The 27,043-nt window shown below is 34.3% G+C and overlaps 1 protein-coding gene across 1 annotated transcript; it reads right to left on the bottom strand.

Moving 5' to 3' along the window:
* Positions 1-27,028, bottom strand: LOC147393113 (putative glycosyltransferase At3g07620). The gene is made up of 5 exons (XM_086455909.1): positions 26,789-27,028; positions 25,022-25,865; positions 24,779-24,909; positions 2,016-2,364; positions 1-898 (listed from the first exon to the last, which is right to left on the bottom strand). The coding sequence occupies exons 2-5, from the start codon at positions 25,775-25,777 to the stop codon at positions 230-232; spliced, it is 1,905 nt and encodes a 634-aa protein (XP_086312035.1). The 5' UTR covers positions 25,778-25,865; positions 26,789-27,028; the 3' UTR covers positions 1-229.
* Between the last annotated feature and the right edge of the window lie 15 nt (positions 27,029-27,043).

The following is a 27,043-nucleotide window of genomic DNA, read 5'->3' as shown; positions in this document are numbered from 1 at the left end:
TCATTCAAAAGCACAATTGTACAATATATACATAGAACACAGTTAGTTCACAATCCAACTACAAGCACTTGCTACTACATTTTTGCTCAACATTTCACATACATCTTCACTCATTTCTTATTTGTCAATTCTCAAATACATGACATTCTCCCTATTGTAGGTTTCTCTTTTACTTTAAAGAGGACCTTTGCTCTTTGTGACGTACAAATTCAGAATCTCTACTCCTCTCTCATTTGGGTCCAAGCTGAAAAACCCTATTGTACCAAATCGAGTGAAGGGTCATGTAAAATAAATCATACTTCACAGGCTTACTATGCCAAACAAAATGCTTTTGCACCTTCTTCACCCTCATCTGCATAGCAAGATACTTCTCATCCGGTATAGAAACAAGTATGTCCTTCAATTTTGGAATGTCTTTCTCTGGGACAAACACTGCAAATGCTTCCCAATCCAAAACCTCGAAGAAAGGAGGCACGAAATTATCGGATATAATCACCGGGACACACTCATAGAAGATTGCCTCTACCACTCTTGGGCTGTTGACCTCATAACCCTTCGCACATATACAATACTTGCTGCTTTTCATGTGATGGATATAATTCATTTTGCTTGCAACGCCAGGGGGCATTGGGCCAAAAATTTTCATGTCAGGGTCTTTGTTCTCCCAGTGAGATAGCAAGATAGGGCGAAGATATCCATGAACATTCCCTGCAAAGAAGGCAAGAATTCGTCTCTCGGAAGGTGGTTTACCTCCAATGTCTCTTTGAGGGTTCTTTGCCGAGCGCACATATGTTTCCGGAAGAGATACGTCTTTACCTATCTTGTAGCCGGCTGTAACATCAGCATTGCATAGTGATTTGATGCATCGCTCCATATGGTGTCTCGTTTCATACGGGGCCTGAAAAGGTAGGAAAAATTATACCAGATTAAAAAGGATGGAATTCACAACTAAGGCCCTGCTTGGTATAGCTCAAATCATTTGCAAATGCAAATGATTTTCTAAAATCATTTTATTGATGCTTGGTTAAACAATGCAAATGATTTGCATGGCAAAAAATTTACATGGATCACCTAAATTCTTAATAAATTTCAGCAAATGATTTGCAGCACAAAAAGTAATTTGCAAAATTATTTGACTCCAACCTATGCATATCAAAATTACTAAAATACCCCTTATCAAGAAAATTAATCACATTATTAAAATACCCCCAGTACATGGTACAACAATACACTCATAAATTTATGAAAATACCCTCCTCGAAGATATATTAAATTGTATTTTGAAATTATAAAAATACCCCTCATCAAAGAAAGTTTTAATTTTTAAAAATAGCCCTCAAAACTTACTACAATAACATGCATATGAATCACAAAAATACATCTATCATAACATTTACTTTCAAATAAAATTACAAAAATACCCCTTATCAGTTTTATTACATAAATAGCCCTCATTATAGAGGTATTTTTGTAATTTCATATGCACGTTATTGTAATAGGTACTAAAGGTATTTTTGTAATTTGAATAGTTTCTTTGATGATAGGTATTTTTTGTAATTCCAATATGGGGTTACTATACCTTTTGATAGGGATATTTTTGTAAATTCATATATATATATATGTGTGTGTGTGTGTGTGTGTGTGTGTGTGTGTGTGTGTGTGTTAATGTAGCATGTAGTGAGGGCATACTTGTAATTTGAATAATTTCTTTGATGAGGTTGAATAAGTTAAAATAGTGTGCAAGTTTTATTTTAACAAGAAATCACAATAAAAAGTTTTATTACAAATATCAACCAATCAAAAAAAAAAAAAAGTTGGAAGAAATTCCCCAATGGCTACCAAGCAACAGTAAATCTTTCATTGCCAATCATTTGCGAGTGAATATGATTTGTAGTGTACCAATCAGGGCCTAAAATGCATGATAGTATACAATTTTGGGAATGTTTTGGGAATATTTTCCTCCTGACTGAGACATTGTCTCGAGATGAAATTTCAAACTTTGCATGGAATCATACCCAGTCATGGCAAGCGACAAAAAAGTGATCTGCTCCACCGGTTCTGTTCCAGAAAGTATATTTTGCTGCAATCATATTCGTGTAGCTCTTCAAGTACAAAGCCAGGTTCGTCCGATTGTGTGAATTAGGTACATACAAGGCATATTCTAGCATTCGTGTACTAAAAGGCATGTAAAACATGTGAGCTTTCCTTGGGTCCTTCACTACGAATTTTTTGTTTCCCACTATCAATTTCATAAACCATCCCTCAGAGGCATAAATTCCCTTAAGTATTGGCTGATGGAAGATGGGTTTTTCTCCTTCCTTGTAGATGTATACTTTGAGTATTCGTTCCATTAGTTCATAGCTCCTACATATATGATAATATAAGTTTCAAAAAGAAAAATTCTTTACATGAGCAAATAATAATAACAAGCTTAAATTCTTTACTTTACTTAGGTCGTTCATGCTTAGAATTAGATACTCCACCCCAACTAACTGTGTCTATGCAACACAACACGGGTACTGAAGCATGTGCATAATACACTAAACAATTTTTTCGATAAGTATAAATTCTAATTTCATTAAAAGAAAGAACAGAGGTCAAGAAAACCTACCTAATAACAATAATTAGGTCACTATCTACCCAGATCTAAGCATATAAGATCCCATTTAAATTGAAAATCCTTTAAGAACATCCCCTTAAACTCATCAAAAAGCTTACACCCAAGAAGCCTGAAACCTAAAATACTGATAATCACTTCTTTCCACATCCCATCACAAATAGACTTAGTGACCGGTGAAGTCTGACGAAAGAGTTCAACCAATCTGGAAAGGGAGTGAGCTAGTGGTTAGGATGGATATGACATACTCTTTTAAAAGGTTGGGCAATTGAGGTCCTTCGGTGACGTCTGTCAACCGTTTGTTTCACACTTCACTTCAATCCAAAAATGCCCTTCACTCTATCTTTGAACCAACATATAACTCAGTCCATTAAAAATGCATCATCATTTTCCTCTTATGAGTGTAAAAATTGTGAAAATAGAAGTGTAAGGGGAGAGAGGGAGACGTCGTTCTATTTCGTACAATGGATTCCTCTTTGTTGATGCAATTAAATCATCAAGTATAACAGAGAGGTAATGTTGCAATTTTGAAGGATATGGCCATGATCAGCAAAACAGAAGTGATCAAGGGAACTCGTGTGCATAACATTTGGAAAGTTACAACTGCAGTGTCCCATTTAATAATCAGGGCACTTAATGGTCTGTACATTCACAACATGGACTTTTAAGTAACCATTCCACTGTGCTCATGCATAATGCACATTATAAACAACAGTGAAGCATATTTATACTCCTACCAAGATCTTGGTCACATTCCAAGTGGAAAATAAGCATTTCATATACTTTAAACAAAAAAGAACATATCTTCTAATTGAAACTTGAACAAAGACGTGGCTCAAGACAGAGTGGAATGGAGAAACAAGATTCATTTAGCGGATCCCAAATTTTTAAAGGCTTTGAGGATGTTGATTGAAGCTTGAAAAACAAAAGCTCATGAGAAGTATTCTTCATGATCTGGAAGCCCTATTGTATTGAAACAATAATCAGCAAAGATCTGGAAGCCTCACTAGATTGATAAATATATTTTTTTTCTTTGTTTTACTAAGTAAGCAAGAAGTACATTAAAAATGAAAGAATGGAGGGCTTAGTGATGCATGACCAACTATGAAAATTGGTTAATCTGATTTATGAAGAAATAAAATCAGCCAACAACAAGTGTCTCGTCAATGGTAGAAGAAAGGAAAATAGAGAGAAATGCCCTAGAATCACTCTAGGGTTCCTAGAAATTACTTCTAGGGTTTGGAAATCACTCACCAAGGTTGCTTAAGCAGTCAAAAATCAGATTTTATTCATTAGCCTCCAAAAAGATAACAAAAGAGATTATTTACAAGGACTTATAGTTAGGGCATCCATACTTAAGGGGCAAAGTTACAGATTTGCTCTTGAAGCCTAAAATGACCAAAAACGACAAAAAAATACCCATAACTCCCTAACGACTTGATCAAATGCTTTGAAACTTTAAAGGAAGATAAAATAAAACTCAAAAACATAAAATAATTGTTGGACCCTCAACTAAAATATAAAAAGACTAAAATACCCTTGAATGCTATGAATAATAAGAAGAAAAACTCAATAAACATCACAATACCCAACTTCATGCCACATCAATGCTTGCTTATTAGTCTCCTTCCTCCTATAATAGATCTACTAAGGTTCTTTAGGCTTCCCATTATCTTTTGCAGGCTTAACAGAACTCAATCCTGTCGAGTTAAAGGCATGATATTCTTCACACATATCTAGGTTAAGTTGCTGAAATTCTTTAGTTGTAATTCAAGTACTTTCTGATAATAAATGACATTTCCACTTCACAAGGAACTTCTGATAACCACCATTTACAGAAGAAATCATCTTCTCATCTAAAACATCTTCTAAACCATCAGAAGTTGTAGGATTAGGAGGCAAATTAGGAGCGGACATCGAAATATTATCATGGTGACCATGGTAACCAGTGAGATCCTCCATATTAAAGATAAGGTTGACACCCATGTCACTTGAAAGCTCTAGAATATAAGTATTAAAGCTAATCTTCTTAAGAATTTTGAAATGTTTGAAAGGCCAACGCTCGTAGAATGGAGTTTTTTATATGTTCCCTTAGGAAATCTTTCAGGCATAATATGCACCATTACCATGTCACCTTCCAGAAAATCAACCAAACGGGGATGCAAATCTGCCTTAGTCTTGTAGGCATCGTTGCTAAGGGCGATCCTCCTATGAACATCATCATGTATATCGTGTATGTGCCTAGCAAACCCCTCTACCTCAATGTTGACTCGTGCATTTGATGGTAAAGGAATGAGGTCAATAGGTCGTCTAGGTTGTGTGCTTGTAACCACTTCAAATGGACTTCTACTTGTAGATATATTGATTGAATTGTTATAAGAAAATTCAGTAATAGGTAAGATTAAATCCCACTTAGAAACATGATTACTAACAAAGCATCTTAGTAGATCACCCAAGTTCCTGTAAAGCACCTCAGGTTGGTCGTCTGTCTAAGGATGGAATGAAGAAGAGTATTTCAACTTGATATTTAACAACTTCCATAAGATCTTTCAAAAGTAGCACATGAACTTCACATCTCTATCAGACACTATAGTCAATATAAGTCCATGTAATCATGCTATCACTCTGAAGAAAAGAATAGTCACATGTGAAGCATCAGAAGTCTTGTTGCATGGAATGAAGTGCGTCATCTTAGAAAATCGATCCACTATTACATAAATAGAATTATGGCCTCTGACAATCTTTGGAAAACCAAGTACAAAGTCCATAGAGAGATCTTGCCAAGATTCATGTGGGATAGGTGGTGGAGTATAGAGTCTTGCATTCTGCTTCCGCCCCTTCGCAAGCTAGCATATACGGCATTGCTTAATGATCTTGGTGGCATCTACCTTAAGACTAGGCCAATAAAATCTATCTTCCACCATAGCAATAGTTTTGTCACGTCGAAAATGACCTTCTACATCACCTACATGTAACTCCCAAACTACATGATCTCTCAGAGAAGTATTTGGAAGACAAAGGCATGTATCCTTGAAAAGATAGCCCTTGTGTAATGAAAATGAAGGATAATCAGCTTACTGCCCTACCACTAAAACATCCTAGATAAGGCCAAAATCCTTGAAAGAACGATAATCTTGCTTCAACTTATTGAACTCAATTACTTATATAACCATAGAGTGCAAAATATAAACAACTCGACTAAGTGCATTTGCTACCTTGTCCTCAACACCATCCTTGTGCTTGAGAATATGATGTAGGATATCTGCCTAATTAGGACATCTACAATTTTAGTTAGAGAGTTAAGTAATTTCTTAACCCTAGTAGGATTTGTTTCTATTTTATAGTCCTAGTAGGATTTCTATTTTCTAATTCTTGTAGGAAGTTTATAGTTTGTTTTCAAGATATTATTTTTGTTTAAATGCGATTTTATTTTCTACTATGTAAAGTAGTATCAGAGCTTTTGCTACAATCCACATTCATGGATGGTGAAAGAGAATTCATTACTAAAATTGAATTGAAAGCCCAATTCAAGGCATTTGAAGAAGGTAAACATTTCACTTGTATTATCCACAACTTATTGTCAGTACAACATGTTGATCCTTCAAATCAACAAAGCCTTTTCTAGACTACATGAAAGGTACAAGACAAATTGTGCCAATTAATTATAGATAGTGAAAGTTCAAAAAAATAATTTCAAGCCACATGGTCAATGCACTCAAGTTACCCACTACACAACACCCTAGACCTTATTCTATGGGTTCAGTGGATGATGAATGCAAGAAAAATGTGACAAGTCAATACTCCAATTCTTTTAACATTAGGCAATATAAATAAGGTTATTTGTGATATAGTCCCAATGAGAACATGTCACACATCCTCTTGGGAAGGCCTTGACTTCATGATAATGATGTCACCTACCGAAGAAAAGCCAACACCTATTCTTTCATGCATAATAGCGTCAAAGTGATCCTACTCCCTTCTTATGCCAAGCCCAAGATTGCCCAACCAACCAAGGAGAAAGGAACATGTCTTATTTCTACCAACGTCAATGAGGACTTAAAGGAAACAAGTTAAGTGTTCGCGGAAATAATATAACCTTTCAATTGAGACCCTCCTACTAAAATTCTTCATCAAGTGCAACCCATCCTTGAAGAATTTTCTTGTATTCTTCCTTCAGACTTGTTGGATTCATTGCCTCCCATAAAGAATGTACATCACATTGATTTGGTGTTCGGTGCAAGTCTCTTAAATTTACACATCAAAGGATGTGTATGAAAGAGCATGACATGTTAAAGGAACAAGTGAAAAAGAACCTTGAAGCTTCTATTGACAAGTTGACAAGTACAAAGATGATGTTAAGCATAGAAGATCTAAGAAATATGAAAAAGAAGATTTAGTCATGGTTTATCTTAGTAAAGACCGTTTCCCCACAGGAACTTACAATAAGACCAAGTTGAAGAAAATTAGACCTCTTCGTATTTTGAAGAAGATAAACAATAATATGCTAATGTGATGGATTTGCCTGATGATATGCTACGGTCAATTATATTCGTTAAATGAAATCTGACAAATAGATATCTCTAGAAATGGATTAGAGCGAGGAATGAATGGAAAACAAGAAAAAAAATTCCTTAAAGAACAACACGAATACGAGTTTTTTCAAAGGAAGAAGGTCTTGTGATCAGGGTCTAGAAAGTGATTTCTACTTTCTAGACCCCTAATTACATAGACTTTATCAGTAAATTACACACTAAACCCTCTAATTAGATATAGTTCATTGTTAGTCCATAATAATTCTTGTTTTCAATTAATTATTTTTTCGGAACTAATTATTGTTATTTACGTGTAACAGGAAATATTCGCAAAGTTTCAAAGTGAATCAAAAAAATTAGAAGTTACCACTGAGATCCAGAATCCGAAACAAGACCAAAGACCAAAATTCAAGTCATTTGGGCCCACTTTGTAATGTTCAAAAAAAAAAAAAATGACCAAGTCAACTAAGGTTGACCGAGTCAACCATTGTTGACTCAAGTCAAGTCAATTATTGTTGACTCAAGTCAAGTCAATTATTGTTGACTAGTCAAACAACTTTGACTAAGATCTTTTTAAGAAATTCTAAAAGAATTAGAATTTTTGTAATATCTAGATATTTTTTTTTGAAAATATCAAATATGATATTAGCTTATTTTTGTTTGTTGTTTCATTTTTTTTCACAGAGAAAGAAGAGAAAAGTAAGAAGAAAAAAAGAAGAGAAAAGAAAGAAGGAAGAGAAAGAAAAGAAGGAAAGGAAAAGAAAGAGAAAAAAAAAAAGTAGGCCCTTGCAACTCTTCATAATAGTTTTAGTAATTAAAAATATATACATATATATAGGGTCCTGTTCCCCACCCTAAGGTTTAACCTACACTTTAATAAACGTGTTTTGTCCTACATGGGTTAGAAGTTTTGGAATGGGCTGATTTTTGGTGAGGATGATCTCTATGGTAAGGAGATCATCCTCACCAAAAATCAGCCCCTTCCAAAACTTCTAACCCCATCAAAAATGGTTTACAAAAAATGGACGGTCCACGATTTTTTAACTTGTAAACATGGGGCTAAAAATTTTGGAATGGACTGATTTTTTGTGAGGATGATCTTCTAATCATAGAGATCATCCTCACCAAAAATCAACCCATTCCAAAACTTCTAACCCATGTAGGACAAAACACGTTTGTTAAAGTGTAGGGTAAAGCTTAGGGTGTTGAACATTTCCCATATATATATATTGCTGATTTTATAGTTGTAAAAAATAGAATTTATTTTGTTTTTAAAACAATTCTGATTTAGTAATTTTAAAGCTAAAGCTGTTTTGTAAATTTTTTAACATGCATATACTTTATACATGTTTATATTATTATTTTTTTTATGAGTTTAAAGCATGCTAGTAGTTATTGTTTTGTTTAAAAAGAATTATTATATGTTTGTGGTTGATTTATACATGTTTTATACGTAATTATATATGCTAAAAACAAAATACAGCAATCATGAAAGTTGTTGTTTTTGTATAAAATTGACAACATGTAAGCTAGATAGGATAAAAAAAAAGTGGTTGCTTTATACGTACGTTATACGTGTTTTATACGTACGTTATACGTATTTATACGTTTTAAATATACAATACAGCAACTATGAAAGTTGTTGTTTTTATATAATATTTTACTATGTACACTTTAATTGAATGCTCAAAAAATTTGTTACTTTATACGTATTTTGTACTTGTCAAAAAGAAAATACAGCAACAATATAAATTGCTGTTTTTACACACAATACATATATTTTGTTCACATTTTTTTATAAACATACATGATTTTTGAATAAGTTAAACTAGTGGACAGTTTACTTTAATCATTTTAGTTATGGATTTCTAATAAATGTTTTTAATTAAAAAGTTGGGTAGAAAAGTAATTTATTAAAATAAATATAAGAACGAGTTCTCAATTGAATGTCGTGCTTTTAAAATACCCAGTTAGTGAGATACTTCGGCGTATGCCGTATAAGACACGAAAATGAGAAAAAAGATGAAGTGATGCTTCAGTCATAGACTGTGTAAGACACGAAGAAAGAAAAAGAAAAGAGAGATGAGACTGTACATTTAAGAGTGGACTGGGTATTTAAAACACGTGTATGTTTTACTTTCATTACGTTTTGAAAAGAAAATAAATACTTATATGTAGTATTTTAGTGATTTATTAAAAAGATTGTGAAAACCTATAAAGAATAACATGTTGTGACATTTCCGAAATGATGTGTTATTCTAGGATAACAGTTGCGTTGTTTGAGTTCTTATGTATTATGGGATGCATAAGAACACAACATCACAACAGAAATCCAGGAATTTCTTTTCTATCTTTAATAGAGAACAAGATATAGATAGTTGTATGATTGATAGAGAATATCGAGGATCACAAGCACGCTAGATTGACATAGATGAAGATGGCTAGTTAATGATCATTAATAGTCTAGAATAGTCAAGAAAGAATGACCTACTTGATTTGGCCCGTTTCTTAAGGCCTTGGTCAACGGCCAACTTGAGTCGGAAAACAGTTATCCAAATTATGGCAGAGGCTGACCATAGAATCAGGAACTAACGGTGGGGTTCCACACTGGTGAAGTATTGGAATAATCGTATTTTGACTGAGATGTTTACATCAATTGTGACCTTCAACTCTCTATTATAGTACTCTATTATTTGATGTTATATTATGAACAATTGTTTTTTTAGATTTTTAAGTGTTTCAATTTCCTACTAAATTTTATGACATCGGTGTTCAATTATTTTCAATTGTGTTGAATATTAAATATGCATGATTTATGAATTTTTAGAATGTTTAAACTGCATATAGGATGCTGTTATTTAGAATTGTAAGATTCCCCTATTGGGTAACTCCCCTGTTACTCACCCCTACGACATCACAAATTTCAGGCACACCTGGTTTAGGTGATCCTTCCGAGGAGGCTCAGTACCATGGCCTTATAGATGATCAGTCCAAACTTCCAAGAGTGGAGCATGGGTACTACTAGTAATGAGTCTTAAACTAGAGTTAGGTTTAAGTCTTTAGCTGTCGTTTTTGTTATGTAATTATGAACACCATATTATGTCATTACTGTTTAATGTATATATGTCAAGTGTTATGATGTTTGAGGATACGTATCTGTTCTGTTGAGCAATGATCAGGTATGACATATAGTTATATTATTTGTCGTTTACGTTTATGTATTGATTATCATGATATGGGTTTTATATCATGCCTCGGGATTCAACTTGGAAATCATAGGGATTTGGGTTGAGTTTTTGGAGCGTGACACTTGGACTGTGGTGCCTTGGTCAACGTGGGCGCTGCAGTAATGTCGGTGAGTCGAACCTCGAGATTTGTGCAGAAGCTTGGTGATTGAAGATTTTTCGCATTGAATTAGGGTTTTGGTAATTTTGTAATTAGGGAAGGTCTTCGAACCCTAGAAACCCTAATCTAGTCTTTATAAATAAGAGACTAGACTAAAGGGCATCTCATCTCATCTCCTTTAAATTCAATTTCTCTTCTTCTATTTTTTTAGTTTTAGGTTTATATATTTCATATTTTTTCTTTCTTAGTTTGAAGTTTATAAGGAGACTGTTGATTTCAAAATCAAGCAATAAAGAATTCATTTTCTCTCATCTTTACTCTCTCTTTCATATTCTCTTTGTTTTATTTTTATCATCATCTACAGCTCGAACAAATATAGCGAGAAATGAATGAAAAACAAGAAAAAAAATACCTTCAAGAACAACATGAAGACGAGTTTTTTCATAGAAAAGGGGGTCTGAAATAGGACGTTTACCTGATTAGGACATCTACAATTTTAGTTAGTCTTAAGTAATATCTTAATCTTAGTAGTGGATTAGAGCAAGAAATGAATGGAAAACAAGAAAAAAAATGCCCTCAAGAACAACATGAAGACGAGTTTTTTCAAAGGAAGAGGTCTTGTGATTAGGGTCTCGAAAGTGATTTCTATTTTCTAGACCCCTAATTACATAAACTTTATCAGTAAATTATACATTAAACCCTCTAATTAGATATAGTTCATTATTAGTCCATAATAATTCTTGTTTTCAATTAATTATGTATTTCGGAACTAATTATTGTTATTTACATGTAACAAGAAATATTCGCAAAATTTCAAAGCGAATCAAAAAAATCTGAAGTTACCACTGAGATCCAGAATCCGAAACAAGACCAAGGACCAAAAGTCAAGTCATTTGGACCCACTTGGACTGTGGTGCCTTGGTCAATGTGGGCACCACAGTAATGTCGGTGAGTCAAACCTCGAGATTTGTGCAGAAGCTTGGCGATTGAAGATTGTTCGCATTGAACTAGGGTTTTGGTAATTTTGTAATTACGGAAGGTCTTCAAACCCTAGAAATCCTAATCTAGTCTTTATAAATAAGAGACCAGACTAAAGGGCATCCCATCTCATCTCCCTTAAATTCAACTTCTCTTCTTCTATTTTTTTAGTTTTAGGTTTATATATTTCATATTTTTTCTTTCTTAGTTTGAAGTTTGTAAGGAAACTCTGTCGGTTTCAGAATCAAGAAGCAATAAAGAATTCATTTTCTCTCATCTTTACTCTCTCTTTCATGTTCTCTTTGTTCTATTTTTATCATCATCTACAACTCGAACAAATAGAACGAGAAATGAATGGAAAACAAGAAAAAAAATGCCTTCAAGAACAACATGAAGACGAGTTTTTTCAAAGAAAGGGGGTCTAAAGTAGGACGTCTACCTGATTAGGACATCTACAATTTTAGTTAGTCTTAAGTAATTTCTTAATCTTAATAGGACTTGTTTTTATTTTCTAATTCTAGTAGGATTTCTATTTTCTAATTCTAGTAGGAAGCTTCTAATTTGTTTTCAAGTTTCTACTTCTGTTTAAATTTATTTTTATTCTTTAGGGTATAATTATTAGTTTTAAGTGTCCAAATTGAGTTATAAATAGATTTAGAAAGTTGGTATTATATTATAGATAGATTAGAATGCTACTTTTTAGTATTTTATAAGGTTTCTAAGTTGTTATGATGAAGTTGTCTATATTAAGAGCTTCAAAAACGAAATTCAAAACATCAATTCAATTCTCTTTTTCATTATCTTAATTAATTTCTAGCTCTTTGCTTTATTTTCTTCCAAGCTAATGCTTGTTTATCAATTGAATCTATTGATTCACAAGCTTCTGCTACAACAGAACAAAAGTACATTCTTAAAAGAATTTTACCCACTTCTCATGATGATGGCTTAGCTTCTTCTGTGAATTCAGATATCCAAGTGTTTGATGATCTGAATATAAAACAAACTCTTTAGACACCAAATAGTGTTTCCAATGTCGAAGAACTTGAACAACTACATAGAGTTCTTTATCATAAGTGAAAAACTTTTGTTTTGCCTCATTTAACTTTTCACTATGGTAAGCATTAGGATGACCATCTTGCAAAAGTACACCTCTAATCCTGACATTAGAAGCATCACAAACCACTTCAAAAATCTTGGAGAAGTCTGGTAACTACAAAATTGGTGTTTCAGTCATCTTCCTTTTAATAAGCTCAAAAGCTCTAGTTGCTACCCTTGACCAATTAAACTGTTTTTTCCTCATTAAATTAGTGATAGGAGTCATGATACTGTTGAAATTTCTAATGAACCTCCCGTAAAAAGTAGCTGGCCATGGAAACTGAGTATTTCATGGAAGTTAGTAGGAATTGACCATTCTTGAATAGCTTTTACCTTTTCAGGATCAACTTCTACGCCCATGGTTGATATAACAACTCCAATAAATCTAACACTAGGCATCATAAAAGCACATCTCTTCAAGTTGATGAAGAGTTTTTCATGACGTAGAACTCTCATAAATTGGCGAAGGTGATGTGCTCATCAAGGGATTGGCAATATAGAAGTATATCAACAAAATAAACAACAATGAATTTCCCAATAACAAGTCGAAGTATTTGATTCATAACTCGCACGAAAGTACTAGGGGCATTAGTGAGGCCAAAATGCATGACAAGCCTCTCATATAGACCATCCTTCGTCTTGAAAGTTGTCTTCCATTCATCTTTTGGTCTCACACAAACCTGATGGAAACCGCTTATGATATCAATTTTGGAGAAAATAGAAGAACTCACCATCATATCCAGCATGTCATCCAATCTTGGAATTAGAAAACGATACTTGATTGTGATCTTGTTGATGGTCCTACTGTCAACACACATTCTCCAGCTTCCATCCTTCTCTGAGGTTAGTAGAGTAGGCACTATGCAAGGCCTCATGCTTTCCCCGATGAATCCTTTTTAAGTCAACTTGACGTTTCAACTCGGCATGCTCTGTTGGGTTTATGTGATAAGCCAGTAAGTTCGACAATTGGAAACCCAAAATAAGATCAATATCATGTTGAACATCCCACATAGAAGGAAACTCATTTGGTAACTCCTCTGGGGCAACATCAGAGAAGTAAGACAAAAATTGGGTGACCTCTAGAGGTATATCTAGAAGTGGGGCAGTAGTTGGTTCTTTCACATCTTTGGATACTATAGCATATACAACTCTAGATTCCTTACTTTCAGCCTCAAATTGCTTCTTATTAAGCAAATGGAGAGCTTTCGTCTTCAATTCAATTGGCTTCTTAGGACTCTTGCTATGAATTTTAAGCTCTTAAGTTGACATGGGCTTCATAACAACTCGTTTCCCATTAAACAGAAAGTAATAAGTATTTTCCTTACCACAATGATACACATCTCTATCATAAAGCAATGGGCGACCAAAAAGAATATGTGTAACATTCATGGGTACAATGTCACACCAAATAGAGTCAACATAAGCACTGTAAGAAATAATAACTAGTGCTCTTTGATTTATCGGTATCGACGACTTATCCATTCACGCAATCCTGTAAGACTAGGTGGAGCTGGACTATGCGTTGAAGTCTTTCAACTGTAAATTGTGAAACCATGTTCATCATGCTCCCTCCGTCAATAATAAACATGCAATACTTCTCACCAGTCTCAACTAGAGTGTGAAAAATAGTCATACGAAGCCAATCTTCCTTTATCTATTCTTTCAAGGTTGCAAGGATGCGTCGAATGACACAAGCATAGGAGTTGTCCCCCTCATCATCTTCTTCCAACTTAGTATATTTAGTTGTCAAAAGGATTAGTCCCTCTGTATCTACAACTGGTTCTTCTTTCTCTTCCTCAACTCCCATGTGTAGATTCTTGGAAGGACATTGGGATGCATAATGACCTTTGCCTCCACACCTAAAACAACCAGCTTCAGTGTTACCCTTATTTTTTGCATATGTAGCTACACCTCTTCCTTTTTCATCAGTCCCTGCATAAGGTCAAGACCCACCAGGTTTGGATGTGTTAGCATTAGGCAATGTTGGCCTAGATGTTTTTCTCCCATCAAAGTCTAACAAGTTAATGGTTTTACAGTTTGGTTTCCAAACCACCTTGTCATAGACTGCCTTAGGTTCTTCTCAACCCACAACTTCATTTAGAATGCATCCTCCAAATCATAAACCCTTAAAGTAGCCATACCTTTTCTAGTTTCATCTCTCAATCTGTTTTTAAAATGAGAAAATTTTTGCAGTTCATCTTCAGTAGTCTCGCAACGAATAGCTAACTCATCAAAGCACCGCATGATAAGTTGCCTTGGCGGAGTGATATCATTTTTCTCATAAAGATCATCTTGAAAATCAACAAATAAATATTTTTCCTTAAGATAAGTCTTGATCTCTTCCCAATTAGTGATAGGAAAATCTTCGATATTATGATGCCTCTTCCCAAAATTTCTCCACCACACTTTAGCATGACCCACCAACTTCATCCTCACAAATCGAACTCTCATATCATCTTCCATAAAAATACCAATCAAAATATTCTTCTAGGGCTACAAGTCAATCTAAGAAGGCTTGAGGATCAATGCCACCTCTGAAATTGGATATTTCAACTTTAACTTTCTTAGTTATGTCATCTTGTTGATAATAATGTCCAAATTTGGACTGATCAAGCATATCTTGCAACACATCATCTAAAGTACCTTGTGGCGTAACATTCCTTGCACGGCTGGCCCTCATAGGTGCCCTAGTTGTCGTACTAACCCACTGTCCAACAACATTATTGACTGATATGTCAATCTCTAGCCCCTTATGTGAGCCTCCAACACCATTTTCTCCACCACTAGTGCCTTTATAAGGGCTGGGACCAATAAGATGACTTCACATCTCTCTAACTTGAAACTCAAGTTCATCTACCCTCTCAACCAACTTGAAGAGAAGCTCATCTTGTTGAGCATTAGTCAATCTCCCTCTAAAAGTCCTCGCATTACGTGTTGCCATACTACCAGTCTTCTCTCTAATACCAATTGATGCAGAACCGATTATGCAAATTTGGTTAATCTAATTTATGGCAACAAAATCAACCAACAGCAAGTGTCTCACCAATGGTAGATGAAGGGAAAATAGAGAAAAAAATCCCTAGAATCACTCTAGGGTTTCTAGAAATCACTTCTAAGGTTTGGAATCACTCACCAAGGTTGCTTAGGCAACCACAAATCAGATTTTATTCATTAGCTTCTAAAAAAAGAACAAAAGAGATTATTTATAAGGCGTCCATACTTAAGGGAAAAAATTACAGATTTGCCCTTGACCCCTAAAATGATAAAAAACAATATAAAAAAGACTCATAACTCCCTAACTACTAGACCAAACGCCTTAAAACTTTGAAGAAACATAAAATAAGACTCAAAAACATAAAATGATTGTTAGACCCTCACAAATAAAATGTAGAAAAACCAAAATATCTTTGGTTGTTATAAATATGAAAAAAACTAACAAAACTCAATAAACATCACAAGACCCAACTTCATGCCCCTCAATGCTTGCTTATTAGTCTTCTTCCTCCTATCATAAGTCTTCTAAGGTTCTTTAGGATTCTCATCACTTAGCCCTTAAGTTACAATCCTGCCTATGGGCAAGAAGTATAAATATAATGTGTTATTTCTGAATACTGATTTCTTTTATGGCAAAGTGAGAAGAAGTTAGAACAAACCTTATATTTCGAAATTGAATGTAAAAGAAAATATTACCTAAAAAGAAATGGTTGAGGCGTGCACAAAGCACTGTCCTAAAACGAAATTCGCCCCTGCTACGGTACCACAGTCTGTAGGCGTTCGTTCTGCAGGATTCAACAACCCACGTATCTAAAAGGGTACTCTAAATTGGAACGTAACTTCGAACTCGACGATGTTGTGTGCTCTCACAACGAAATAATAATTTACTGATAATTCGAAAATACATAATAACAGAGAAAATCAAGTTGTTTAAATCGACTAAACAATTGATATAAATAAAAGAGAAATTGACTGTTTAGAACAGTCACAAACTGGTTCCGAACAGGCACACTGGTTCAATTTAAATTTAAAAAACGTCTAGAATTTTTAAATAAAAACGGACCTTGAAAATTAAAGCAAAAACGGGCCTATGCACGCACCCACGTGAGGTGTAAATCCGAGAATTTGCACCCCCCCCTGCGCGCACGCATTAAGGTTTTCGGACCGATGGATCCAAATTCCAATTAGAACCATGGGTTTTCCTCTTGGACCCCCGTGTGCGTGCGTGAGCCCGCCCACTACTTCTATCCACTTTAAAGCTATTAGAAGCGCAACTACTTAAGAATTGCAAATCAATTCTTCTCCTAGTCGATGTGGGACTAATATTTCTCAAGGCAAAATCAAAACATTCAACTAAACATAAAGCAATAAAGTAAAAAGCATAAAGCATAAAGTAAAAAGCAAAAAGCAAACATGGGATTTAAATACCCTATGGTTAATTGATTTACCATATGGTTGCAATTACATGAATATTAAAGGGTTTTCTAATTCAACCCTCTAAATTCCAACAATCCCCCACACGAATGCAGAAAACTCAATAAAATATATAAAATATATAAAGAGAGAGCACTTTGAACAACCATGTTTCAGTATAGGTGTCTTTTGGACTTGAACCTTACCTAGTATAAGTCTATCGGATTTACAAGTCGATCAGTGGACTTTAAGCCTTGAACTGTCAACCTTTAGTGTAAACCTAAACAATAGACTATACACACAGGTTACTCAATCAACTATCAAGTTCTATCGATGGTGTTCATTTTGGCCCTGAACATATCCTGGTATCATGAGTGCTTTAGAGAGCTTAGCCTTAACTCTCATAGAATCGGCCCAATTCTACACTCATTTAGGTGTGCCTATGAGAAGAACCCTGATATACTCCACTTTTACAAGTATAGGCAACATTAAGAATTATAATTCAACCTTTCTGTTTTACAGGCAACACTAAACACTTCATAGGAATGGACTTGGAACATTCTGTTCCATTAGTGTTTTCTTTTTAAATTACTTCAACTGGTTTTCCCATTGAACCTAATTTTTGGGATCTCCAATCAATTAGGTTGGGTTTCCATTGAAATAATTTTTAATTAGTAGGCTTTAGGCCCATTCCCCTCGAAGTCGATGCAACTAACTCTCTAGATAATCCTTTTGTTAGAGGATCCGCCAAATTTTCCTTAGACTTTACAAAGTCAATGGAAATAATTCCATTAGAGAGTAGTTGTTTTACAGAGTTGTGTCTCCGTTTAATATGCCTTGACTTGCCATTATATACATTATTTTTTGCTCTAGCAATGGCAGCTTGGTTGTCACAATGAATAGATATTGCAAATACTGGTTTAGGCCAAATAGGAATGTTAACAAGAAAATTCCTTAGCCACTCAGCTTCTTCACCAGTCTTGTCCATGGCAATAAACTCAGATTCCATGGTGGAACGAGCTATGCACGTTTGCTTGGTGGATTTCCATGAGATTGCTGCACCTCCAAGTGTAAAAATATAGCCACTAGTGGATTTCGACTCTTCCGAGTCTGATATCCAATTGGCATCACTGTATCCTTCTAATACAGCAGGATATTTATTATAGTGCAGCCTATAACTCATGGTATACTTTAAGTATCTCATGATCCTCACCAAAGCTTCCCAGTGATCATGTCCTGGGTTGCTAGTGTATCTGCTTAATCTATTTACTGAATATGCAATATCAGGCCTAGTACAGTTCATAATATACATTAAACAACCAATAACTTGAGAATATTCTAATTGAGAAACACCTTTACCAATATTTTTCATTAACTTACAATTTGAATCAAAAGGTGTTTTTGCAGGAATACAATCAAACTGATTAAAAGTTTTAGAACATTTTCAATATAGTGAGATTGTGATAAACCAAATCCATTATTATTTCTAAAAAATTTTATTCCAAGAATTACATCAGCAGGACCTAAGTCTTTCATGTCAAAATTTCTAGACAATAATTTCTTAGTTTGATTTATAACAGTTATATTAGATCCAAAAATTAGCATGTCATCTACATATAGACAAATAATCACATAAGAATCAAAGATAGTTTTTATAATAAACACACTTATCAGCTTCATTGATTCTAAATCCATTTGATATCATTATAGTAATCAAATTTTCATGCCACTGTTTTGGAGCTTGTTTTAAACCATATAAGGATTTAATTAATCTACAAACTTTATTTTCATGTCCTTTAATTACAAATCCTTCCGGTTGATCCATATATATTTCTTCATCAAGTTCTCCATTTAAAAATGCAGTTTTTACATTCATTTGATGAATTTCTAATTTATAAATGGAAGTTATAGCAATAAGAATTCTAATAGAAGTGATCCTAGTAACAGGAGAATAAGTGTCAAAAAAGTCAATGCCTTATTTTTTGCTTGTACCCTTTAGCCACTAATCTGGCTTTATACTTATCTATAGTTCCATCAGATTTTAATTTTCTTTTAAAAATCCATTTACACCAATTGTTTTATTACCAGGAGGTAGATTAACTAATTCCCAAGTGTTATTACTCATAATTGAATCCATTTCACTATTTATAGCTTCTTTCCAAAATGGAGCCTCAGGTGTTGAAATTGCATCTTTAAAAGTCTGAGGATCTCCTTCTAAGAGAAAACTAATAAAATCAGGTCCATAGGAAGTTGCTGTTCTAGATCTCTTGCTTCTCCTAGGTTCTATATCAGACTCTTGTTCTCTAGGTTCATTATTTGATAATTCAATGTGAGATCTTTTTAATGGTTTTTCAATTTTATCCTTACAAGGATACACATCCTCAAAAAATTCAGCATCTCTGGATTCAATTATAGTGTTAGGATTAATATCATTTATATCAGATTTATAAATAAGAAATCTGTATGCACTACTATTAATGGCATATCCAATAAAAATACAATCTATAGTTTTAGGACCTAATTTTGTTCTTTTAGGTAAAGGAACAGCCACTTTGGCTAAACACCCCCATACTTTCATGTATTTAAAAGTAGGTGTTCTACCTTTCCAAAGTTCATAGGGTGATTTATCAGAATTCTTTAATGGAATTTTATTTAAAATGTAACAAGATGTTAAAAGGGCTTCTGCCCATAAATTTAAAGGTACACCTGAACTAACAAGTAAAGAGTTTACCATGTCTTTTAAAGTTCTATTTTTTCTCTCTGCTATACCATTTTGTTGGGGAGAATAAGGAGCAGTAGTTTGGTGTATTATTCCATTATCTTGACAAAATATAGTTAGAGAATTAGATTCATATTCTCCTCCTCGGTCAGATCTTAAAATTTTAATTTTATTTTCAAGTTGATTTTCAACTTCTAATTTATAAATTTTAAACATTTCCAATGCTTCATCTTTACTACTTAAAAGATATATCATACAAAATCTAGTGCAATCGTCAATAAAGTTATGAAATATTTGTTTTACCGCCTCTAGATTGAATGTATTTGAGATCACATAAATCAGAATGTATTAATTCTAAAGGTTTTGTACATCTTTCAATATTTTTAAAAGGTTTTTTAGCAAATTTTGATTCAACACAAATTTCACATTTTTTAGATAAATCAATATGCATTTTAGGAATCATACCACTATTCATTAATTTGATAACTGATTTATTATTAACATGGCCTAATCTAGCATGCCAAATATTAGAATACTCAGAAACATAAGCAAAAGAATTAATATTATTAATAGAATCAGAAATTACATTGAGTTTAAATAATCCATCACATAGATAGCCCTTGCCCACAAACATTCCATTCTTTGTAATTATACATTTATCAGACTCAAACACCATTTTGAAGCCTCTCTTACTTAAAGAGATCCTGAAACCAGATTTCTTCGAATTTCTGGAACATGTAGCACGTCATTCAGAGTCAGAACTTTGCCAGATGTGAAATTCACATTCACTTTTCCTTTTCCGATCACAGCGGATGTGGAAGAATTTCCCATGAATAACTTTTCATCTCCAACGTTGTTGTAAGAGGAAAACATGCCTCTCTCAGAGCATATGTGCTTGGTGGCTCCCGTATCCAACCACCAATCATTGGTATTTCCTACCAGATTCACTTCTGAAACAACCGCTGATAGGTTCTGTGTTTCAGTCACATTGGCTTGTTCATGTTTCTGATGGTGTTGCTGATTTTTCCTTTTGCGACAATCCTTAGCCCGATGTCCAGGTTTATTGCAAAAATAGCAATTTCCCTTGATCTTCTGGATATTGGCTTTTGGACCATGAAAATTTTTCTTTACATATTTTTTCTGGAATCCGGGTTTGAACTTTCTAGTGAATTTGGAAGGTTCTTCTTCCACTACATTCGCTTTAGAAATCATAGAGTTTGTTTCACTCTTCTTCTCATTCTTTCGGTTATCCTCTTCAATTCTAAGTCTTATCACTAGATCCTCGAGTCCCATTTCCTTTCTCTTATGCTTCAAATTATTTTTGAAGTCTTTCCAAGATGGTGGTAATTTTTCAATTATCGATCCAACTTGGAATCCTTCACTTATACTCATGCCTTCAGCATGGATCTCATGAATAAGGATTTGGAGCTTTTCGGATTGTGATACAACTGACTTAGAGTCTACCATCTTAAAATCTAGAAAATGCCCAACAACAAATTTCTTTGTGCCGGCATCTTCTAAAGTATATTTCTTTTCAAGAATTTCCCACAAAGTTTTGGCAGACTCAATAGAGGAATACACCTTATAAAGAACAGTACTTAATCCATTTAGGATATAATTTCGGCACATGAAATTGGAATGTTCCCATTTCCGATATTCGGTTCTTTTGATTTGGTCCTCCTCATCATCATCTAAAGAAACTGGTTCTTGAGTGATGATATGAGCCAAATGTAATGTTGTTAAATAAAACAACATTTTTTGTTGCCAGAATTTAAAATTCTTTCCATCGAATTTATCGGGTTTTTCACTGTGCACGGAATTAGAAACTGTCTCCATAGAAATCAGTAATAAAGGAAATTCGTTTTAGATTGTTATTTTTGAATACTGATTTCTTTTATGGCAAAGTGAGAAGAAGTTAGAACAAACCTTATATTTCGAAATTGAATGTAAAAGAAAATATTACCTAAAAATAAATGGTTGAGGCGTGCACAAAGCACTGTCCTAAAACGAAGTTCGCCCCTGCTACGGTACCACAGTCTGTAGGCGTTCGTTCTGCAGGATTCAACAACCCACGTATCCAAAAGGGTACTCTAAATTGGAACGTAACTTCGAACTCGACGATGTTGTGTGCTCTCACAACGAAATAATAATTTACTGATAATTCGAAAATACATAATAACAGAGAAAATCAAGTTGTTTAAATCGACTAAACAATTGATATAAATAAAAGAGAAAGTGACTGTTTAGAACAGTCACAAACTGGTTACGGGCCTATGCACGCACCCACGTGAGGTGTAAATCCGATAATTTGCACCCCCCCCTGCGCGCACGTCGGACGTGCGCACACGCATTAAGGTTTTCGGACCGGTGGATCCAAATTCCAATTAGAACCATGGGTTTTCCTCTTGAACCCCCGTGTGCGTGCGTGAGCCCGCCCACTACTTCTATCCACTTTAAAGCTATTAGAAGCGCAACTACTTAAGAATTGCAAATCAATTCTTCTCCTAGTCGATGTGGGACTAATATTTCTCAAGGCAAAATCAAAACATTCAACTAAACATAAAGCAATAAAGTAAAAAGCATAAAGCATAAAGTAAAAAAGTAAAAAAGCAAACATGGGATTTAAATACCCTATGGTTAATTGATTTACCATATGGTTGCAATTACATGAATATTAAAGGGTTTTCTAATTCAACCCTCTAAATTCCAACATAATGTAGACTAATAAATCAAGTGAAGTGACGTTTCAATGGTTATTTTGTAGGTTTTCCTGGCCCCTTTTAGATATAGCCAGGGATTTTATAAGGATAGGAAAGAGGATTTGTAGTCCTTCCTATTTTTCCTCTCCTTTCAAAATCTGCATTAGCACCAATTTAAGAAATTTTTTGCATTGTGTTCACTTTACCAATTAGCTAGTTACATGGTGCTAAACATTTATGAGTTAGGTGACTCTCCCGTTGACATATCGACTTAAGGACTTTACCATGTAAGGGGAAGGGGAAAATGGAGGTTCGGAAGACCCAAGAAGAACCTATTGACGTGAGTCACTATCAATCAACATCACTACGTCCTCAACTTGGACCCCAGCTACGAACGGTCTCATAGGCGACCAAGAAAAAGAGTCTGTATGTCTACTTGGGTTGTTGACATCTAGGAAGGTGAGGTTGCATAGTCTGTCCACTTGGGTTATCATCAGTTGAACTAATGACCGGATTTGTGGGGGTCGAGCAACAACTGATCTATTGACTGACCTGATCACGACTTGACATAGAGCAGACACCATTACTTTATTCTTTTTGTTCAATGGCACATTAGTTGCCATTTAAAAAGATTTAGCCACTCAAGGAAGCCTTTTCAAGTGAGGAAGTGGTCCAACTCTACCTACTTTGCCTACAAGCATGGTTGCCGTCTTTATGAAGTAGTGCCACATATTGTCAAAGGTTATCCAAAAAAAACTTTGGGGCTCATCAGGGCGGACGTATAACATCAACTGCATAAGCACAAAACGCACTAGAACTGTCCCAGTTTTAGGTATATTTCACTAGATGGTGAGGAAGCCTTGACCAAGACTGCTTTGACAAGTTCACCAATCTGGTTAGAATGGACACTTCATTCTGTGTCTACCTGACTTGTCAACTTCTCCCCCCGAGGCTGCTTTTTCCAGTTGACTTGATGACAGGATCTGTAAGGGTTGAATAGCGTTCGATCTGCCTATGTGAGAGCTGGAATCACCATTTTATAAGACAATCAGACCACTTGAGCAAAGACCTTATCCACCCCATATTCCCCTATTACAGTACTTCATCTTAAATTTTCAAAAAATATAACTTGCAATCCAAAAGCCAGTTTGCAACCTTCAATCATTGATTAACACTATCATTCAAACCAATCGTTTATGCCGACTGTTTATAAGTAGATTCTAAGTCAAAAAAGGTAGGAATTAAAATGAACAATGTGGTAAAAATAAATGCGAGTATATTGAACAAGAAATTGATCCACTAGAGAGCTCTCACCAAAACTATTTCTACCTTAGTTAATTAGGAATTAAAATGGGCCGGACTTGACCCAAAATCCGAGGATTCTGAAAAGTGAATATAGGGGGTTTGGATCCTTGAATTAGATCCAAATAAAAAATGGTTAAATATGGTATAATGTTCCTTGACCTGACTTGGATCCGGGTCGGATTTGGATCCATTCCTAGATCTGCTTGGTTTTTAGTATATATTTTTTAAGTTTTTCAAGTATATTTTTACTACTTTTATACGACATGGATTCTTGTAAAATAAAAGAGTATAATGGTAAAATAGAATACTATTATAAGCTTGCAAAGCACTAAATAAGTTTTTAAATATAGGCAAATGTTCCAGAATTATCTGACCTGATCCAATTCAGATATAGATATTGTATTAACTAGTAGGATTCAAGTCGGATCAGGATCTGGTTACAAATCAATATAAAAATCCAGATATGGAAATCAATATACTCAAATCCGACCCAGATCCTGACCCATTTTATGCCTTACCCATGATATTAAGGAAAAATTCCTATAATATCCTAAATAACTTGATTTTATCATCAAAATCAAACTATGGTATAAGGAGGAAATATGGTTAGTTTGTCACCCATTAGTATTCAATTTTTTAACGCCCATTTAGCATTTCTTCATCTTGAGAGTTATTCCTAAAACTCATAAAAAACCTTAAAGCAATGGCATTGCTTGAGCAACATGTACCACTACCTATTTCAAATATGCCCCCAATATGCTAAATCCTCTAGCAGTTTTAGTAATTTACTTCACTGTATTTACTAGGGGGGAACTCCATAGAGAAGACTCCAGGGTCGTATTTGGAATATAAGACTAGAGAAAATTTGTTTTGATCATTTATTACCTTTTTTCTTGTCCCTTAGTTTTCTTGCCTTGTAGTTTGAAATAAACTTATTTTACACCATACACTGGGAGGGGAGGGGAGGGGGGATTCTGCATGCATTCACCGATGTTTAATATGGTATGAGAAATTGAACTAAAACATGGAGATATAATTAACAAACAATTTACAAAAACCTTAGGCATTTTAATTTGCTTACCTTCTAAACATGGAAACATTCCGAAAAAGGGAACCATAAAGTTGAGGATCATTACTTGTGATAGGAGCATTCTTGATCTGTACTTTTGCAGATAATAGTTCCTGATCTCGTATTGATGACCACTTTGGTCTCTACAACCAGAAAAAAAAAAAAAAAAGCATTAAGATAAACAAACTTGTGTAAAGAGAAGTCAAGCCAATCTTCTTCAGTCAAAATAAATATTCAGAAACTACAAATTCATACCGCTGATCGGGCAGAAGCTCGTCTCACGAGTAACAAATGATTCATCTCGGCTATTGTCATTATTGACTTTGGTGGCATATTACATCTCATCTTCTTTATTACAGGATTACTATTGATTATGGAATTGTTTGAAGTAGTAGAACCACTCTGCAGTAGGACACGACTATCATCCTTGGAAAGCATTTCAGTTGCGTTCTTGTTCACCAAAGAAAAGCCTTGATCAGGTTCTCTATCCTTACTTATTGTAGAACCATTGCCTAGAAGTTTAACATTTTCCTTTAAGGAATTATTATCTGTCTCAACAACTATCTCAGTTGAAGATTCAGCATCCAGGTTTCTATCTTTCTCTAATTCCAAAACATTATCCGACCTTCCATTCTTCTCTAATGCATAATCATTCTCCATCTCTCTCTCATTTCTATTTGTTTCACTATCATCCTCAGTTTCTTCTCCCATATTTAAAGCCTCTGTACCTTTCACGGCCTCCAAAACCACCAATGAATTGATCAATTTTGAAGCATTTGAAAAGGGGGCATCCACAACCATAGCAGATTTGGGGGAAGAATCTCTAGCGTGGAAACGGATTTTTTCATGGAACACAACATTATCTTCAGGCAATGATGATGTAAAATCATTTCCATACGGAAGCGTCAAGGTCTGAAGCACTAAAATGTTAGCAGCTATAAACCCTATAATAAAAAGTAATCTTCTGGTTTCCACTTGACATAGATTTTGAAATTGACGTGCATACCCCATACCATAAAAGTATCACTAATTACTTGAACGGCGTAGAAAACACTTAATCCCAGCTTTGGAGCTCAAATACCTTCAAACCTCATCAACCCTGAAAAATTACCCATGGCCCAAAAATTTGTCGGAACAAAATGAAAATAAACAATTAGCAGAATCACTTCAGTCCATTATGAAACGTGCTTTACCAAAACCAAACTACATCTTTTTTGAATTTTTTCGGGAAATTTGAACAAGTAAAAGATCTAGATAGAAACTGAAACATCCTAAGCTGATCATACATAGAAAAAAAAAAGTAACCAAAAGTATAAATAAAAAATGTAACACATCAGTAATCTAGACTGCCCACACAAGCGAACACAACCTGAACCCAAGGATCTAAGATTTTACGAAGTTTAACAATTTTGTATTGAGTTTGGGCAATTCCAATATTTCCCACATTTCTAATAATTTCATCAAATTCAAACACAATATTGCTGGATTTGGACAAAATTCTTGCATATGTTATTGTCAAAACTGAAATTTAAAGCCTTTGTCTGACTAGAGAAACCAAGATCATCTCCAATGCTCTATAAAACCCATCACTTGATTCATCGTGTACGGAAACAAACGAAAATCTTCCAAGGAAAAAAAAATGTATCTTTTCTTTTCTTTTTTCTTTTTTCTTTTGTGTAAACGATGACATTGGGAATTCTGAAACTGACTCAAATCCACCTCAAAAACAGAACTAAGGAACGAGATTCACACTCCATGACTTAGTCAAACCCATAGTGAGGCATTAGCAGCAGAAATTTTCAGTAGCAAAGAACACAAAATAACAATTTATGCAACGAATTTCAGTTCTTTAGCATGCAATTAAAACCCTATAATAGTTCAATCTTCTACACATAGAATTACAAACAAAAAGAGATGCTAAACTTCAAACTAATTTTACTAAAATAAAATTAAAAACATGTAAGAAAGACTAAAGATCTACACATTTTCAAAAGAAAAAAAAAATGAAACACTGATACGGACCAATTCTTGCAGGAAATTCATGGAGCTTTTAAAGTAAATTCGAGGAACCCTGATACCTTCAGCTTCTAACGGATAAGTTGGATTTACTATTTAGAGTAGACATATGACTCTAGTATTACAGAGAAAATGTTATTTTAAATTTAGAAAAATAGACTTCTGATTAAAATACAAAGAGAGCAATTAAATACAAATTTTTGTAATTGAATATGACTTCTGTCAGTCTGACATCTCTGTATCTGATCTCCATTATTGAAT

This window comes from Akebia trifoliata, chromosome 10, assembly GCF_017979445.1.
Source record: "Akebia trifoliata isolate Shusen 1 chromosome 10, ASM1797944v1, whole genome shotgun sequence".
NCBI lineage: Eukaryota > Viridiplantae > Streptophyta > Magnoliopsida > Ranunculales > Lardizabalaceae > Akebia > Akebia trifoliata.
Note: the sequence above shows the minus strand (reverse complement) of the source record. Positions and strands in the feature narration are given on the sequence as shown.